This window comes from Bos taurus, chromosome 16 (genome assembly GCF_002263795.3).
Source record: "Bos taurus isolate L1 Dominette 01449 registration number 42190680 breed Hereford chromosome 16, ARS-UCD2.0, whole genome shotgun sequence".
NCBI classification, from domain to species: Eukaryota; Metazoa; Chordata; class Mammalia; order Artiodactyla; family Bovidae; genus Bos; species Bos taurus.
In genome coordinates this window covers 27,729,747-27,747,889 of record NC_037343.1, presented here as the reverse complement: position 1 = coordinate 27,747,889, position 18,143 = coordinate 27,729,747, and the positions used below count along the sequence as shown (strand labels likewise).

At 45.6% G+C, this 18,143-nt stretch overlaps 1 protein-coding gene across 33 annotated transcripts in view; it reads right to left on the bottom strand.

Moving 5' to 3' along the window:
• Positions 1 to 18,143, bottom strand: part of CNIH3 (cornichon family AMPA receptor auxiliary protein 3) — a 157,373-nt gene that overhangs the window by 127,906 nt on the left and 11,324 nt on the right. For 3 of the 33 annotated variants that reach the window (XM_024976472.2, XM_059875515.1, XM_024976498.2), the window contains exon 1: positions 9,126 to 9,920. The exons of 23 other annotated variants lie outside the window; for them this stretch is intronic. In XM_024976472.2, the coding sequence (XP_024832240.1) occupies positions 9,126 to 9,206 (81 nt within the window). In that variant the 5' untranslated portion in view covers positions 9,207 to 9,920. 7 more of the 33 variants (XM_059875512.1, XM_059875523.1, XM_024976473.2 and 4 more) reach the window with 6 other exon arrangements.

Sequence of the window (18,143 nt, the reverse complement as noted above, 5' to 3'; positions counted from 1 at the left end):
TTGATCTCCTCGCTGTCAAAGGGACTCTCAGGAGTCTTCCCCAGCACCACAGTTTGAAGGCATCAATTCCTTGGCACTCTGCCTTCTTTATGGTCCAACTCTCACAACTGCATGTTGACCACTGGGAAGACCTTAACCTTGATTATTTGGACCTCTGATCACAGAGTAATGTCTCTGCTTTTCAACACACTTGTGGGATCAGTCCAGTTCAGTCACTCAGTCATGTCCAACTCTTTGCAACCCCATGAACCGCAGCACGCTAGGCCTCCCCGTCCATCACCAACTCCCTGAGTCCACCCAAACCCATGTCCATTGAGTCGGTGATGCCATCCAACCATTTTATGCTGTCATCCCCTTCTCCTCCTTCCCTCAATCTTTCCCAGCATCAGGGTCTTTTCAAATGAGTCAGCTCTTTGCATTAGGTGGCCAAAGTACTGAAGTTTCAGCTTCAATATCAGTCCTTCCAATGAACACCCAGTGTCAGGAAGCATTTAACAGGAGGCTTCCTGTGTGCTGTTTTGGATCTGAATTGGATCTGAATATTTGGATCTGAATATTCAGGAATTAAGAGGAGAGGCAAGCCTCTCCCGGGACTGAGGAATCCAGGCATTTCCTTCGTTAGTTTTTCTATACAGTGATAAGTACCCTCTTCCTTTTTATGAACCATATGGTAAAAGTGGTTATTTACAACTCTCTCTTTCATATGGATGACCTCATGTTTTCTTGATAACTTGTAAGTTTTGATTTTATCTCTTCTAAAAATAGCTATCTTGTAAGACAGTATAAATACCTACACAATGTTGAATAAAACACCTTTGCTCCATCAGAGCTCTGGTCCCTGTGTCTTTCTTTCTCTTTCTTTCTCTCTCTCTCTCAGGCTATTTCTTTGGAGCGCAGAGGCCCTCTGAGTTCACTTTCCTGCCCAGGCTTCTAAGACCCTCTTGAGAAGGCGCTCTGCACCTTTACCCCATTGAGAGGGCACCGTGAACAGAGCAAGCCCCGTACCAGGGGCTTCATTGGCTTTCTGCATAAATCAAGGAATATCAGCCTCTTTCTCTCCTTTACTGTCTTATTGTCGACTCCAGACCACCAGGTTCCAGTCCATTAAAGGACCTCAACAACCCAGGACTGATCTCCTTTAGGATGGAGTGGTTGGTTCTCCTTGCAGTCCAAGGGACTCTCATGAGTCTTCTCCAACATCACAGTTCAAAAGCATCAATTCTTCTATGCTCAGCTTTCTTCACAGTCCAACTCTCACATTAATACATGACCACTGAAAAAACCATAGCCTTGACTAGACAGACCTTTTTTGACAAAGTAATGTCTCTGCTTTTTAATATGCTGTCTAGGTTGGTCATAACTTTCCTTCCAGGGAGTAACCATCTTTTAATTTCATGGCTACAATCACCATCTGCAGTGATTTTGGAGCCCAAAAAAATAAAGTCAGCCACTGTTTATACTGTTTCCCCATCTATTTGCCATGAAATGATGGGACCAGATGCCATGATCTTTGTTTTCTGAATGTTGAGCTTTAAGCCAACTTTTTCACTTTCCTCTTTCATTTTCATCAAGAGGCTTTTTAGTTCTTCTTCACTTTCTGCCATAAGGGTGGTGTCATCCATATCTGAGGTTATTGATATTCTTCCTGGCAATCTTGATTTCAGCTTGTGCTTCCTCTAGCCCAGCATATCTCATGATGTACTCTGCATATAAGTTAAATAAGCAGGGTGACAATATACAGCCTTGATGTACTCCTTTTCCTATTTGGAACCAGTCTGTTGTTCCATGTCCAGTTCTAACTGTTGCTTCCTGACCTGCATACAGGTTTCTCAAGAGGCAGATCAGGTGGTCTGGTATTCCCATCTCTTTCAGAATTTTCCAGTTTATTGTGATCTACACAGTCAAAGGCTTTGGCATAGTCAATAAAGTATACACCAAAAATGAAAAACAGGGTACAAAGAGATATTTGCACACCCATGTTCACAGCAACACTATTCACAATAACAGCCAAAAGGTGGAACCAACAGATGAATGTATATACAAAATGTGGTACACACATACACTGGAATATCTTCCATCTTAAAAAGTAATGAATTGCAGTCACCTTCTACAACATGGATGAACATTGAGGATGTTACACTAAGTGAAATAAGCTGACACAGAAGGACAAATACTATGTGACTCCACTTATATAAGGTACATGTGCTAAGCCGCTTCAGTCAGAGCTGACTCTTTGCAACCCTATGGACCGTATTCCACCAGGCTCCTCTGTCCATGGGATTATGCAGGCAAGAATACTGGGGTGGGTTGCCATGCCCTCCTCCAAGGGATCTTCCTGACGCAGGGATCAAACCCGCGTCTCCTACATTACAGGCAGATTCTTTACTGTCTGAGCCATCAGGAAAGCCCCATATAAGGTGCATAGAATAGTCAAATTCCTAAAGACAGAAAGTGAAATGGTGGTTGTCAGGGGCTGAGGGGACGGGGGAACGGGAAGTTACTGTTTAACGGGTATGGAGTTTCAGTGTGGAATGATGGGAAATTCTGGAGATGGATAGTGGTGACAGTTGTACAATCACATGAAGAGACTTAATGCAACTGAACTGTAAACTTAAAAATGATTTTTAAATGGCCAATTTATCTTACCACAATAAAAAAATTTAATCAGTTTGAAAAATGAGAGGAGCCAGAGAGAGTCCAAAGTAGAAACTGCAGGGTTAGGTGTAATCCCGTTTTCTTTCTCAGGTAACCAGGGAAACACAGAGAAGGCTGAGCAAAAGGTAGCAACAGGACAGAACTAGAGAAAACAGCTTGACCAGGCAGCCTGAGTCTAAAGCTGGGTTGGTATAACTAAATGATGGAGACTGGACAGAAATCTCCAATCCAATTCAACACACACTTAATCAGTGTCTACACAAGCTCAGGTAAGAGAGAAGATAGTCCCTGCCCTCTATCTGCCTGTGTGTAACTGAGGCCCTTACAAGCCCTGCAGCTAGAGTGATGGAATTGTTTATTTGTGACGATGGCCTCAGGGTCAGGCGGTGATGGTTCTGTTCTCAGCGCCCCAACACAGACAGGAGTGCCGAGCCTGCAGTAAGAGGCCAGCCCCTCAAGGATGAAGCCAACCTCTGTGACAGCGGTACCTGGCTGGTGCATCCCTTCCAGGTCAAGTCTCGGAGCAAATAGAAGGAGCAGCTGCCAGCTCACCAGCACTGACAGCACCCAGCCAGAGCGCCACCCGGTTGTGGCCCAGGCCCTGCTCTCAAGGCCGGCCACCACAGTCACCAGAGCCACAGGCTTTCTCTTTTCTTCAAAGGGTAAGATCTTTTTTTTTAATTGGGGTACAGTTGCTTTATAATGTTGTGTTAGTTTCTGCTGTACAATAAAGTGAATCAGCCACACGTATATAAATATATATATCCCCTCCCTCCTGGACCTCCCTCCCACCTGCCATCCACCTAGGTCATCACAGAGGACCGTGCTAAGCTCCTTGTGCTATCACTACCTACCTATTTTACACGTGGTAGTGTATATATGTCAGTCCCAATCTCCCAATTCATCCCCACCCCCCACCCTGTCCACACATCCATTCTCTACATCTGCATCTCTATTCCTGCCCTGCAAATAGGTTCATCTGTACCATTTTCCCACATATGAGTTAATACACGATATTCGTTTTCCTCTTTTTGACTTACTTCACTCTGTATGACAGTCTCTAGGTCCATCCATGTTTCTGCAAATGACCTGACTTCGTTCCTTTTTATGGTTGAGTAATATTCCATAATATATATATACCACATCTCAAAGGGTAAACTCTTGAGTCAATGAGCCAAACGAGGCTACCAAAGAGGTGATTTTCATTCCTCCTTTCATGGCCAATCTGCCAGCCACATGATCCCCATGTGGTCACCGTATCCTCCTAAGTTCTGTGAATGCATGACATGAACAGATAAGGACCCTCCCGACTAACAGTGCCTACTGTACTTAGAGAGTTTGGGACACACACATGAAAGTGTCCTACACACATGAGAAAGTGAGCTACATGAGCTTTCTTAGAAGCCTATGGTAGGCTGGAGTGAGTAGAGTTGACAAGGTGAGATTTGAACGAGACAGTGAAAAAATATGCAGAATTTAGACCTAAGAGGGTAGAAGTCTTTCCTTGTGGAAAGAGGAATAAAATGCACGTTTCTGGGAGGCAACAGAGTCTACCTGTGGAGTTGGGGCCATGAGATGGGAAGAGTCGGAGGCCAACTGCAGGCAGGCAGACACTACCATGCGGCAGGCCCCCAGCACCAAACTGCTGTGGACACTGTCCTGAGAGCTCTCCTGAGATCCCAGCCTCAGTCTGCAATCCCGTGCCCTGTAGCAGGGCATGTGCCAACCAAGATTCTCTAAGGCTCTCAATGCCTCTGACGCTGTGCACAGAAACACTGGTGGCTCCATTAGAGTCTAAGAGCTTAATCTCGGTTTAGAGATCTTTTTTAGAGTTTTATAGTTTATATTTTGGCTGTATTTTAGTATATGTAAGAATGTCTTCAGGACTTCCCTGGCAGTCCACTGGTTGAATCTTCACACTTTCGTCACTAGGGGCACAGGTTCGGTCCCTGGTCCAGAACTAGGATCCCACACAGCCAAAACGTTTAAAAAAAAAAAAAAAAAGTCTTCTATTTGCCTTTCTACACCAAATTAAAAATATTTGCCAGCCTCATCATTAAGCTATATGAGGATTTACTGAGCCCCTTCTACATGGCAGGCACTGTTCCAGGCTCCAGAGAAACCATGATAAGCAGTAAGGGTCCCCTGCTCTTACGGAGCGTCGTCCTGTTAGCTGTGAGGCAGTGGAGGAAGAACACGGTGGGGGATGAGAGAGGAGGGGAGTGGGGGAAGAAGGATGTGCGAACATCACATCTACGAGTGACATACCGCAGGAGATGGGGATGCCTCAAACACTCCAGACAGTGGAGACCAGTAAGGCAGAGCGAAGAGGGCAGCACCCCCATCTGGACAGATCAAAGCAGGATCCTCAAGGGACAGGCCCAGGCATCCAACCATATCACGTAAACCCATTATTTTCATTTCCAGATGGATAATCTGAGAAACTGAGAGGTCTGCTCAGTTCCCTGTGACACAGGCTGGAACTGGCTGAAGGCTCAATCATAAAGATATTTCACCTAGAAAAACTGCCCCTCAGTCAGCATTATTTTTTATCCTCTGTTGGGGCCTGTTAAAACTCTCCAATGGCAAATGCTGCTGTGAATCCAAAGAAATATCATTGGAAATTAATTTTAGTTGTATGCCGCAAAACTCAGTTTTTAAAAGTGACTCTAGATATTTAAAAAACATTTTTTTTAACTAAAAATCTGAAATAACTGGTGTGAATCTTCGATCTTTTCAAAGAATGGTTTCATCTGTGTTTATATAAATGAGACAGTCTGCAAACAGGCTCAACCAAGCTGGAGCTGAGAGGGCTCTTGCGAGTAACATTGTTCATTTTATATTGGCTGGAAACAGACATCACTTCGCATCTGTCTTTAGAACACTTTTTCCCCTTCTAAACACCCAACTGCATTTTTAAAAATACACACACACACAATGTTTGGAAGAAGAGACATCCAAACCTCTTCTGGATGATGACATTAGCAGTGATTTTGGTCCATGACTATGTACCTGTCCTTTCAAAATTCGGGGCAATGAACTTGTATAAACAGAAAAAATATATATTTTTTTCAAAAAATGAAATAGAATTTTCTCTTTTTAAAAAGGATATACAGTATGTTTGGTGTCGTCTTCCTGTTGTTGTGACTCTAATCAGAAATTCCAACTCCAAATACTTCATCTATACATAAAAAGATAATTCTTTGGATAGGAATATTAGTCACTATTATCAAAGCTAAACAATCCAAAGACAGTGACGAGAGTTAGAAAAGGGACATGGGCATAAGAGCCTGAGACTCTGCTAAACACTCTAATGCTCTAATGCATACCAGCTGTGCAACCTTAGGCAAGTTTCATAACCTCTTCATATAGTCTTTTCATCTGTAAAATGTCAGTTGCAAGGACAAAAAGGCTGCCTGGGCAATAAGGGACCATGTATCTGATGGTATGCAAAGCCACACAGACAAAAAAATCCTCAGTTTTATTCTGCATCTTCTAAATGTAACAAATATACTCAAAGACAGTGGCTCGTATAGCATAAATTAATCAGTAATGTGAAATCTTTCCATTTGAAAACAAATGCAGATAAATTTTCAAAGTAAAAAGCAAAACTTGAAAGCTTTAAAAATTCTGGCTTTAAAATTTTCTTTTAAAAATACCTAGAGTCACTTTTAAAAACTGAGTTGTGCTATGACTGGCCACATCCATCCTTGCTTCCAGACTTCCTGTCTGCAAGAGGAGACAGGTAAGCAATTGAAGATACACCTGAGGAGTCCTCTGTAAGTCCCTAAGACTGGCCTACAACAAACACTCAGCAAACAGCAACTACTCTTACTGTCCCTAAGTATGTACAATTAGGTAAGAAGAACCATCTTCTTTTCTTCAGCCCAGACATGGCAGGGGGACAGGTCTTTTAACTGCTGTAAATTGTTAAGTGCCCAAGTCATTATTTAGGATGTCAATATGTAGTAAGCAATCAATATGGCTTGTCAGATCAAGAAATGTATAAGGAACATAAGACGCTGGAAAAAAAGAAAACACAGTATAACACAGGCTAACTAAATTTTGGTTGAAATAATCATCACCATATAACCAACAGCCCCACACACACAATGGGTACACAGATTGTGTAGACGTGTCTCAGATTTCCCCTTTCAGTGTTCAGGAACCAAAGCAATGCAGTTGTGGCTTTGGATTGTTTTCTTTGCAGAGAGGGTGACAGAAAAGACTAGGAAAGGAAAAGGGGCTGAGACTTGGGAGTTGTTACTGTAATTTGAATTCAAAGAGCACAAACTCTTTTCATCATCAGAAACTGGAATCTTGCCAGGTCAGGAAGGCGGTCTGGACCTGACCCAGACTTTGAACCTGACCACGTCCAGCTACCCCTCGACAGGGGGCTGAGCACTGGAAACCAGAAGAGTAGAGGCCAACATGGGATTGCAATAATGCTCGGTTTTGAGTCAAATGTCTATCAGTCAACCAGCTGCTCAGACCATCCATTTAATTAACCTACTCCTGAATTATTTATTATCTTCCCGAGTGAGAGAAAATTATTCTTTCTGGTTACCTGCTTTGCTTCAGGGGCTAATTCAAAGCTCTCTAAGCCTGATGAAGTTTGATGAAGCTCTCTGGTACCTGCCACCCCCTGGCCAAGGCAAAAATGTAAAGAAACAGCAAATGAAGTATTTCTTAAAAAGAGGGGTAGTTAGTCTTCTAGAATGCAAACAACTCCCTTGATCTCAAGAAGTACAGCAAGCTCCTTTAAAGCACATTAGGAAAGGTCTGTTGCATGTTTGAGCATGATCTGTTCTGCACCCCTTTTTAACCTAAGTTTTGTTTTCCCTTAATGAGTGCCAGCAACTTCAAGGCTCCATTCTGCACTGTATGATAGAGCCAGCCTTCCCCACAGAGGAAGAGATGGTGCAAAATCCCATCACTTCTCACTCGCAGGATTTTTGATCAGCCCTGAAATTCCCAGGTATGAATTTCTTCTCTCTCATCCCTAGATTAATAGGTCAACTGATGCACACACTTAAACCCTCTTAGACCTAAGGGGAAGCTTGGAGATCATCCAGGTCAACTTTCTCACTTTTGAGATGCCTTTCCTAAGCATCTTCCCTAGGATGACACAGTCAGAAGTCTTCCCCCTCCTGGGGTTCCTGCTCCTCCCTGTCAGAGAGCCTTGTAACAGAGGCTGCTCTAGCTACTTAGTTCTATTTTCAAAGAAATCCTCTCACTCTGGAAACCATTTGTACAAAACATCTTCATCCCACCCACCACGAAATTCTCTCCTGGTCTTCAATCCACCAGATGCATGTTCTCTGAGGCTCACGGGAACCATGACTCCAGGAACTCATCTCAGCATCCTTCCCTGGCACCTGACTTGCTGGGCAGCACCGGGGTGTTCCTAAAATGTGTGACGTTAGCTATTCTTCCCAACAAGTCTCTGATGGTGAGGGCGGGGAGCTTAAACAACCTCCGAGAAGGAAGCTCTGAGAGTAACTAGCCATGTCCCATGTTGTGCATCTCTGTAAGAGAACCAGCGTTCCTCACTTCTCTCTCCCTCCTTCTATTCAGAAGCACTCTGTCCCCTATTCCCAAGCCACACCTGCAGAGTCGGGACTCATTATGACTGCCCTCAACCTGATGCAGCCCCAGGAAGGGCAGCAGGCAAGTGTGTGCCCACTGGGGATGCCGGGGATCTCGCCAAAAGGAAAGGAGGTGTGCCATCGCAAAGCCTTTCAGGAGTTGACTGGCTCAGACCCCAGGAGGGCGATGGAGGAAACTCTCCCCTCCACCTGTCTCTTCGAGACTTTCCTCCACAGCCTCATTCATGCGTGTCTTTCTCCGGTCTCCCTCCCTGGTCCTCGCTTTTCTCTCTCATCCTCACTGGCCCACCCCCTTCTTTGTCCACCTGCATCACCTGGTTTCCCTCCACTCCCCTTCCTGGCCCGGCCTCTCCCTACTTCCTCTTACAAGGCGCTCCCGTCGTGTTTCCACTTTGTCTCCAGTTATGCGGAAACGCAACCCACCACAGATGCTGACATTTTAAATGTTTAGTTGTTATAGTTACTTGACTAACTGCCGGGCCCATGGTGGCGCTTCTCCTTCGCCTCCCCGCGGGCAGGAGAGGAGGGGGCACGGGAAGTTGGGGGAAGGTTGCTCATCCCGGGGCCTGGGACACAAGGCCAAGCCCTGGCGAGGATGCCCTGCCCCGCGGCCCGGCGGTCCCTCCGCCTGCCGGCAGTAGGAGGGCACCGAAGGCGCGCCGGCCTCGGGATGCTCTGAACCATCTCCCGCCCGGGACAACCAGGCGGCGGCAGAGGGTCTAACCGCGGGTGCGCAGCGGCCGGCCGCCTCTCAGCCCACACTCGCGATGTGGAGAAAGTGAGGCGGCATTCCAGAGGACCTGGGGAAAGAGGCGGCCAGGGGCGCAAGAAAAGAGTTAGAAGCCGCTGCCGGTTACTCACGTGCCAGATGGCGAAGAAGATGAGGGCAGCGCACAGCACCAGCGAGAGCATGTAGCAGAAAGCAGCGAAAGTGAAGGCCATGGCCGGCCGGCGGGGGGCCGCGCGCACCCCAACACCAACACACCAAGCAGCGCCTAGGAGGCCGAAGTCCCTCTGGAGGACCGCACTCCCTCAAAAGGCGGGGGACAGCAAGGAGCCAGGTCTGCACCCTCCGCTCGAGGCCAGTGGCTAGGAAGGAGGCACGCCAGCGGAGAGCCGTGCGGGGCTGGGATAGGGGCAGGATTCCCGCAGGCTCCGGCGACCTGAGACGCCAGCTCCTCCGCGAAGACAGGTGCGTCGCGCGTCGTTGGCGGGAACTGTCCCCAAATCGAAGAAGAAACCAAATCAATAGCGAACTTCTGCAGTTAGTGCCACCCAGCCAGCTTCTCGAGACAACACGACGCGGGGGTGCGAGGACTCCTCGGAGGACCACGCGAGCCACGGAATCCCAGGGAAGAGCCCCCTCTGCTTCCCGCGTCTGAGCGGCACAGGAGAGCCGAGAGCGCCGCTCAGGACCCTCCCGCGCCACCTGGGCGCCAACCGAGAGCGTCCAGCGAGGTGCCCGGGAAGGGGGCGGGGGAGGGGGGCGACCCCGAGCTCCTCCCAAATCCCAGATCCAGCAGAGGCTCTTTCCCGCGGAAACAGGTCTTTAGGTAGCCGAGAAGAGCGAGGTTTCCTTGGCCCTGCGCCCCGGATGCGGTTTCCAGAGCTGCCGTGCGCTCCTAGGCGCGCCAGGCTCCGGCGGCCCCCGGGCCCACCAACCTTGGTAATCCAAGTTCCCCGGAAACTAGGGGTGGGACTCTAGTGTCTCCTGTGTCTAAGCGGCACAGGAGCCCGGCCACACAGGCTCCAGCCCAGCAGGCCCGCTGGAGTGGATCTCAGGCCAAGAGCTGCTCACCGCGAAGCTCGCTCCACCTGCTGCTGCTGCCTGTGCCGCTAAGAGCACTGAAGCTGCGCGGCCGGGGTCCCCTCCCTCTTGGCGCCCCACCCTCGGCTCCGGCTCCGCCGAGCACGCCCTCCCCGGCGGGTGGAGACTGCGGCGGCGACGGGGCCGGGGAAAGGTGGGCGGCCAAGCGCTGCTGGGCGCTCGGTCGCCGAGGCTGCCTCACTTGTGCGCGCCGGCCTCTCCGAGGAAACTTGAGGCCAGCAGCGCGGGCGGGGCGGGGCGGGACGGGACGGCCGTGCCGAGGTGGGGCGGGGTGGGGAGGAGCAGGGACTCTTTAAACACGTGCGTCTGGAGGAGGTGGGAAGCTGCGGAAGGGTATGTGTGTACCTCGCACCTAAAGGCTGCGGCTTCTCCCGGATCTCGCAGTTACTCTGGGGTGGGCATTGTAGGGGCTGAGGATGCTGATGTTGTGTTGGTTGGGGAGACAGGAAAATCTTTTGGACCCCAGGGTTGTCCAGTGGATTTTCCCAGCTATGGATTTCATAATGCTTCAGGTTGCGCTTGCAGCGCATCCCTGCAAATTCTCTGTGAGCATCTTTCCTTCGCATCCTTCACCCTCCCCCGCCGTCTGACCTTGGGATTGAGGAAGCTAGACTTTGAGGACTATTGTGGGCTGGAGATGCGGCAGCAATGGTTCGGTGTATATTGGCGTTGGTCTAGTGGATCTGTCAAAAGCTTGTGCTTTTGCAGTCAAACCCCATTCTAACTGCACCCTTCCTAGCCTCTGTAAATCTCGGTCTTCTTATCTGCTTAAGGGTCAACATTTAATTGCCTCTGGGTCTACATACTTTGCACTGCCAAGTGCAAAATGCAAATATGGGGCTTCTTATTTAAATATATATGGGGGATGGGGATCTTCCCTGGTAGCTCAGCTGGTAAAGAATCCGCGTGCAATGCAGGAGACCTGGATTCGATTCCTGGGTTGGGAAAAAACCCTGGACGAGGGCATGGCAATCCACTCCGGTGTTCTTGCCTGGAGAATCCCCATGTATAGAGGTGCCTGACGGGCTGCGGTCCATGGGGTCCCAAACAGTCGGACACGACTGAGAGACTAAGCACAGCACAGAGAGAGACTTTCAACATAGGAACAGCAGATTATTAAACCAAGGTTGAGGCCCGTCTGAGTACAGGACACCCTCCCCCAAGCCCTGCAACTGTAGAAGTTGCACACCTGTGACTTCAGCCCTGCCCTGTGTTATATTTTTTGCCACTTTATCTTTCACCTAAATATGTCTCTGAGTATAAAGTTTCTTTAAGAAAATTTGGAAATACAGAGATGGAAAAAAATGAAGCAAACGCTATTTGCCACTCTCAGACGCCACTAACACAAAAGTGGTGTATTTCTAGCTCTGTTTTTTGCTGTTTATTTTATATCAGTTATTTCTTTTAATTGTTGTGATTATGCTTCATAAATTTTTGTAACACCAGAACAATACAACAATCTCAAAGGGAAATTTGATCATTCAAATATTTCGAGACCCTTAAGGCTGATCTGGAGAAGGAAATGGCAACCCACTCCAGTGTTCTTGCCTGGAGAATCCCAGAGACAGGGCAGCCTGATGGGCTGCCGTCTATGGGGTCGCACAGAGTCGGACACGACTGAAGCGACTTAGTAGTAGTAGTAGTAGTAGTAGTAGTAGTAAGGCTAATGTATTATCTTTTGTTTCTACTGGTTCCTTCTTATGGAATCCTAGCATCTCATCTCTCTAGTAATTTTATATTGTATGTCAAACTTTGTTTTGAGATGTTCTTTGTGGAAATTTGAGGTTTCTAAGATGATGTTATCCTTCTCCAAGGAAAATTTTATACTTCTTTTGCCAAGTGTCTGGGGGAAATGAGCACTCTAAAATTACCTGGATCCAGTTTCAGAGACTGAGATTTTGTGGACTAACCTACTAACTATGATCTGCGTGAAGGATGTCTTTATTTCTGGTTCAGTCTTATTCAAGTGGAGCAATCACTTTAGATCCCAAGCCAAAGCAAGTGGGTTATCAAGTTTTAAACCATGGTGGTCCTTGGAATCTGACTTTTGCCCCTACCCTGGAAAGCACTAAAAGCACAACCCAGCCTGTCAGCCATCTCCTCTAGGTTAGCAAATGTCTCTAGAGAAAACTGGCCGAAGTGCTAGTCTGGCCTCTCTGGGTTCCTGACCACTCAGAACTTGGCTTCAGTAATTCCTTACTCCTTTGTTGAGTTTGGTGCTTTTAAAAATATATAAATATATATATATACACATATTTCATTCAGCTTTTAAAATTGTGTTCAGTAGGAAGATTGGTCCGGAGAAGGCAATGGCACCCCACTCCAGTACTCTTGCCTGGAAAATCCCATGGACAGAGGAACCTTGTAGGCTGCAGTCCACTCGGTCGCTAGGAGTCAGACATGACTGAGCGACTTCACTTTCACTTTTCACTTTCATGCATTGGAGAAGGAAATGGCAACCCACTCCAGCGTTCTTGCCTGGAGAATCCCAGGGACGGGGAAGCCTGGTGGGCTGCCGTCTATGGGGTCACACAGAGTCGGACATGACCGAAGCGACTTAGCAGCAGCAGCAGCAGGAAGATTGGTCTGAATTATCTAACCCAGCATTACCAGAATCAGAAGCCTGTACATGAAAGGAAAATTTAATTATCCTACCACTCTGACTTTCAAGTATCCATCCATATCACAGGCTCTATTTTTCTTGCCCATTCCTCAGCCGTGCTGTATCTCATTTTATCAGTTATAAAGTGGTATCTTAGTAAAGGTGACTACAGTGGTAGAATTTCAGAAAATAAGATCCCAGGCAGTTACTGTTATTCAACAACTATCTAGTCCCCATCTCTTGTGGGCATTCCTAAGGACCCATAAAGTTCCCAGGCTGATTGCTGAAGTAGTACATAACTCCTCCACAAGCCAATGTCTTTAAAAAAATAAAATAAATGTGCATGTGACACAGTACAGGAAGGCAAGGAATAAAGTGATTAGGAATGGGTGTTGAGTGACCAACTAAAGTGTTCTGTACCCAATTCCAATGTGAGGGGTCTTCCCATATCACCAAGCAATCCTCAGAAACCACCTGGGCATCCTACAATTCAACTCAAATCTTAATAGCATCAGATTCCACAAGTTAAGGGCTCAGTCTCACAAGCCAGTCTCCAGTTCAGATGCCAATCACACGATCACCTCTGCTTCTGCCAACTGGCAACCGATTGGAGGTTCCAATGATCCCTTCCTTGGATTTGATTAATTTGCTAGAGCAGTTCACAGTACTCAGGAATCCAGTTTACTTACTAGATTACCAGTTTATTACAAAGGATATTCAAGGATATGAATGAACAGCCAGATCAAGAGATATATAGAACAAGATCTGGAAGGCTCTCGAACTTAAGAGCATCTGTCACCATGGAGTTTGGGATGCACCACCCACAGTGATGTGTTCTGGTTCAGCAACCTGGAAGCTCTTGGCCATTTTTGACAAACTCAACCTCCATCCCCTCTCCCCTTGCCAGAAATCAGGGAGTAGGACCAATCCCACTGTCAGAAACTAATCATAGTTGATTCCCCACTCGACTAGCCCCCTTTCTTAGGAGTGTTCCAAAAGTCACATCATTAACATAAGCCAGTTATTGTAGAAAGGAGCTTGTTATGGATAGCAAGACACCATTTCACCTTTCTGGCTCTGAAGTGAGTTCAGGAACTGAGGACAAGAGACCAAATATTATAACAAAAGATGCTCACACTGCTCTTATCTCTCAGGATATTTTAAGAGTTTTTGGAGCAGTGAGTCAGGACAGTGGACATTTGAATGACCAAATATATATATTTCTTATAAATCATAATATCCTGCCAACCTATATTGTTTTAGCTGCTGTAGATATTTGAAAAGCCAATTACTTGATTTTTTTCTTCCCCAGCCTCTGTACAGGTAAGAGTGACCGTTGTGACGCAGCTTGAACCTCTAAGATATAGACTTCTTTTTGCCTGGAATGCAAACCTGATGCCTAGAAATACACCAGCAGTCTCATGATCATAAGAAGGAAATCATCTCATTAAGAATGGAAAAGCTAAAGAGACAGAGGAAGCAAGTACCATTGACAACATAGCTGGGCCTCCTGAAACAGAAGAAAGTGGGCAGGACACATCCTATAAATGAATGACATAGCCCTTGAGGATATGATATAAACTGGTTAGAACCAACTAGGTCCAAGATGGCAGAAGCTTTGACTTCCAATGGACCTTGAACCTCTTTATACAGGTTAGGTTAGCCTCCTAACCTCTTCCCAAGCTTATGTATATAGGTTAGTTTTGGTTTTCTTCCTTCTCTTATGAATAGTAACATTTCAGTTTCTCAAGAGTGAAGGCATATAACATGTCCCCACATGACTGAAGACTTGGTTCATCATGAAGCTTCTTCCAACCCTCAGCCCTATCCTGCTTCTTCCTCCCCTGACCCTCCCTCTCCACCTGACCCATAAGCATCAGTCAGAGAAGCAGTCAAAGTTTAAAGAAGTATGTCTTTGAATCCATGGGAAGCTCAGTTAAGTGGGCTGTGAGCCCCTTCTATCCCATTACCAACCCCATTCCACTCATAGGAAAATCTGACCAGACTTCATTTAGCACAGAATTCAAGAGTATATCCTGGGACTTCCCTGGTGGTGCAGTGACTAAGACTCGGTGCTCCCAATGCAGGGAGTCCAGATTCAATCCCTCGTCAGGGAATTAGATCCGACATGCCACAACTAAATATCCCTCAATAAAGGTCAAAGGTCCCCTGGGTCGCAACCAAGACCCAGCCCAGACAAACAAATAAAATTTTTTGAAAGTATCTCTTTACTGGGGCTTCCCAGGTAGCACCTGTGGTAAAGAATATGCCTGCCAGTGCAGCAGATATAAGAGACACAGTTTCAATCCCTGGGTCAGAAAGATCCCCAACGGGAAGGCATGGCAACCCACTCCCATATTCTTGCCTGGAGAATCCCATGGACAGAGGAGCCTGGCGGACTACAGTCCGTGGGGTCGCACAGAGTAGGACACAACTGAGTGACTCAGCACAGCACAGGACATGTCCTCACTGCTTCACATAAATGAACTCTGCACCTTTCAGGGCTGGTATGGTTACTCCAGTTACTCCTTTGCTTCCCAGCCAAACTGTCAGAATCCCAGAAAGCTTTGCCCATCCTCCTTTGTAAACCCCACTCACCAGCTTTTCCCCCAGCCACTATGCAAATACTCCTCAAATCCCTACCAGACAGAGGATATGCCCACTTAATCCACCTCACCAAGACTCTCTGTTTCTCTCTCTTTGGTGAATTTGGTTATTGGAATGCCCTGAGAATTTGGATTTTTTAATGGCTTTTATTATATAATTTGGGGTTTCCCTGTTGGCTCAGTGGTAAAGAATCTGCCTGCCAATGCAGGAGACTCGGGTTCAATCCCTGGGTCAGGGGAAGGAAATAGCTATCCACTCTAGTATTCTTGCCTGGGAAATCCCGTGAACAGAGGAGCCTGGTGGGCTACAGTCCATGGGGTCACAAGAGTCAGACACGACTAAGCAACTAAACAACAGCAACAACAAATTATAAAATTTTCAAACATATAGAACAGCAAAGAAAAGAGAAGCTTGAATATTCAACTATGTATCACCTGGATTCAACAACTGTTAATGTCTTGCTGTATGTGCTTCTAATTGTCCCCAAATTGTATTTTATAGCTGGTTTGTTCAAACAGCGATCTAAAGATTTTCTCTTCACCCCTCATCTCTCAAAGCATTATAACCTTTTGCTTGCATATAGTTTATTCACCAATCCTTTTTTTTTTTTTTAAGTTGAATGCCTGCTATTAACAGCTCTGGGCTGAGCATGGTGACTTTGTTCACTGGTTTCCAATGTTTGCTGCTCTGTATGCCCTCAAAAATCTAAGTTAGCATTATCTAGCCTAGGAATTTGTCTACTTAATTTGCTTGGCACACATTCACACATGTGGAGAAGCTGGCTATCAATTGTAGACTCGTGACTGGTAGATGAATCACTTCTTCGTTTTCCTTAAAATAATTTAAATCCAATTGGACTTCCTGTCTAGCTTGTAGGACTAGTAGGAAATTCACCATCAGCCTTCAGTGGGGTTCCCGCACGAGTTTGGATAGAGCTTCTGCGGGGCTTACGTAGCATCAAAGCACCGGGCTTTGGTCATCAGCCCAACTGGTTCCTGCTGAGACATCCTAACTGAACTGGTCATGGGTTCTTTCACCTCTGGCCTTCTGTTCTTCCTAGGTGGTGTGTCTGGGAGCTCCTCTGCTTGGCTTTTCCAGCCTCCCTGGGCACCACACTGCCATGTCTCTAAGGTCCCGCCGCTTCCATGAGTTGCTGGCATGAGCACTGTATGGGTCTCCTCTCCTCCAGAACACGCACTTCTGCCTCTTCACTGTCTGCAGGACATTGCTTCCTGCTTCCTTCTTGCTACTGCCAAAGCCATTCTCTCTCCTCTCTCATCTTTTCTCCTCAGGGACATCTCGCAGAATCTCTCCCAAATCAGGAAGAACCCTTGACTTGACTTCAAAGACCTTCTACTTTCCACTTTGCAACTTATTTGGCCAATATTCACTGGTATAACTGTAGTGATTGTGATACTCTTGAAAGATTTCTGTTCCAGTTGGTAAGTACAATGACAGTTACTGCAGCAAACAGTAAAATTAATAAATAATTAAAGATTCTAAACTAAACTCATTCATTTGGGTCAATTGTCATAGGATGTCACAAGGACCACTGATAAACAGGACTCTCAGATGCTTATTTATCACAAAGCACACCATGCAGGTGACATCCCTGTTTATCACTATACTGGAATCATGTGGTTGCCACAGATTCTAATTAGTTGCTACTTCAGTCATATTTGTGCATAGTAATGTTTGTGTAAGTGGTAAATGTAGTGTTTCAATATTTATAAACTCAAGAATTTATCAATAAATATCTTTTAAAACTCTCAGAACAAAAAAGAGGACCAAGAATGGATACATTCATTAATGTTCCATTTAAATATCATACAACTCAATCTTCTGAGTCTGCAAAGAATAAACAATATTAATAAAGAAATGTAGCCTAGAATACCTACTGTGTAGATTTCAAAATGACCTGAACATTTTTATACTGTGCAAGAATTGGTACAAGTTCACATAATACTTTTTATTTCTTTAATGCAAAATAGATTGTTTCAAAATATGAGTGTCTCATCAGTGCTAGGAAAATAAATATAGGATGCAAATGGTGCTCTGAGTTGACTGTTAAAAGATTTAGATATTCAAAAGAGTGGCAATCACGTTTTGCCAAAGCTTGAGGTTCAATAAAAAGAATTGTAATTATCAATGAAATAATCAAAAGATCAGTTTCACGCTATAACATATTTGAAAGAACAGTATCTTCAAAATTAAAATATTGATTAAATGATTTAAAATATTCAGGAAGTACCTTTTAAAAGATTAACTAGGGACTTCCCTGGTGGTCCAGTGGTTAAGAATCTGCCTTGCAGTGCAGGGGATAGGGGTTTAATCCCTGGTCAGGAAACTAAGATCCCACATGCCACGGAGGAGCTAAACCTGCACGCCGCAACTTCTGAGCCTCCACACTCTGGAGCCTGTGTGCCACAACTAGAGTCTGTGAGGCAACGAAAGATCCCACAGGACGCAGCCAAGTAAACACATAAATATACATGTTTTAAAAAAAGATTAACACTAGCCAGCATGTGCTTGAGCATAATCAAGCATTTCCCAGCATGAAATATTCAACAGTCATTTTAAAAAGAACAGTATCTATATAAGAATACATTACATTCTAGATTTATGTTCCCACTTATTGGAAAACATATACCGACTGAAATGAGAAAACAGCTTATTTTAAAAGTTATAAATCAAAAAAGTAAAACATGCACTTTCTATGAACCTTCAACTGTTTCATATAAAAGCATATCAAAATTTATTTTAAAACAAGAAATTTAAAATTTTGTTGATCTTGTGGAGTTAGAATAATATTTAAAATAATAACCAAACTTTATTGCCGATG